We start from the raw sequence: 642 nt of genomic DNA, 5'->3' as shown, positions 1-642 counted from the left end.
TTTGGAAGAATCGGCATGGCTGTACTTTATTGACAAAGACTGGACATTCCTAGACTCAGTTGGTTTTCTTTTTTACGTTTTGACGAGAGGGGTCTGTGTTGTCGTTGTTATTACCGCTGCGTTCACCCTGCCCTTCAGGAGGCGCACAGCAGCATCCCTCCCCAGGCTGGCGGAAGGTGCAGGGCACCCGGCGTCCTCCTGCTTAGCCATGGCGCCCAGTACACACACACACACAAACACACACACACACACACACACACACGCAGGCACGGAAAGTGTTCTGCCACCTCCAGTTCACGCTAGCTGCGTGAGTTCTGTTCCTCTAAAATGGCAAATTTATGGCACGTCTGCTTTGAAACGAGGGTACTTATCCCAGTGTCCCCCTCCTCTTCGCTCTCGTTGGCGGGTGTCAGAAACGTCTACCACATGATCCAGCGTGTGCGGGGGTCCGTGCCCCACGCTCATGACCCAGATGGATGGACAGCTGTGTGTGTGAGTGGCCAGCGGGAGGGTGCCTTAGGGCCACGCGGGGCACAGTATCCGGCCCTTCCCGCGCACCCCACCCTGCCCCGCTACACAGCATTGCTGACCTTCACCTCGGCCTGCTCGGTGCTGTCCGGGACCGCCGCTTTCAGGGCCGCG

At 58.4% G+C, this 642-nt stretch overlaps 1 protein-coding gene across 1 annotated transcript in view; it reads right to left on the bottom strand.

Annotated features, from left to right (window-relative positions):
• Nucleotides 1–572: 572 nt before the first annotated feature.
• The window catches only part of GPER1 (G protein-coupled estrogen receptor 1), a 1,114-nt gene continuing 1,044 nt past the window's right edge, over nt 573–642 (bottom strand). The window contains exon 2 of the mRNA XM_007467084.1: nt 573–642. This exon is cut by the window's right edge and continues 30 nt beyond it. Within this exon, the coding sequence (XP_007467146.1) occupies nt 573–642 (70 nt within the window).

The sequence above is a fragment of the Lipotes vexillifer genome, unplaced genomic scaffold, assembly GCF_000442215.2.
Source record: "Lipotes vexillifer unplaced genomic scaffold, Lipotes_vexillifer_v1.1 scaffold1701, whole genome shotgun sequence".
Taxonomy (NCBI): Eukaryota; Metazoa; Chordata; class Mammalia; order Artiodactyla; family Lipotidae; genus Lipotes; species Lipotes vexillifer.
Note: the sequence above shows the minus strand (reverse complement) of the source record. Positions and strands in the feature narration are given on the sequence as shown.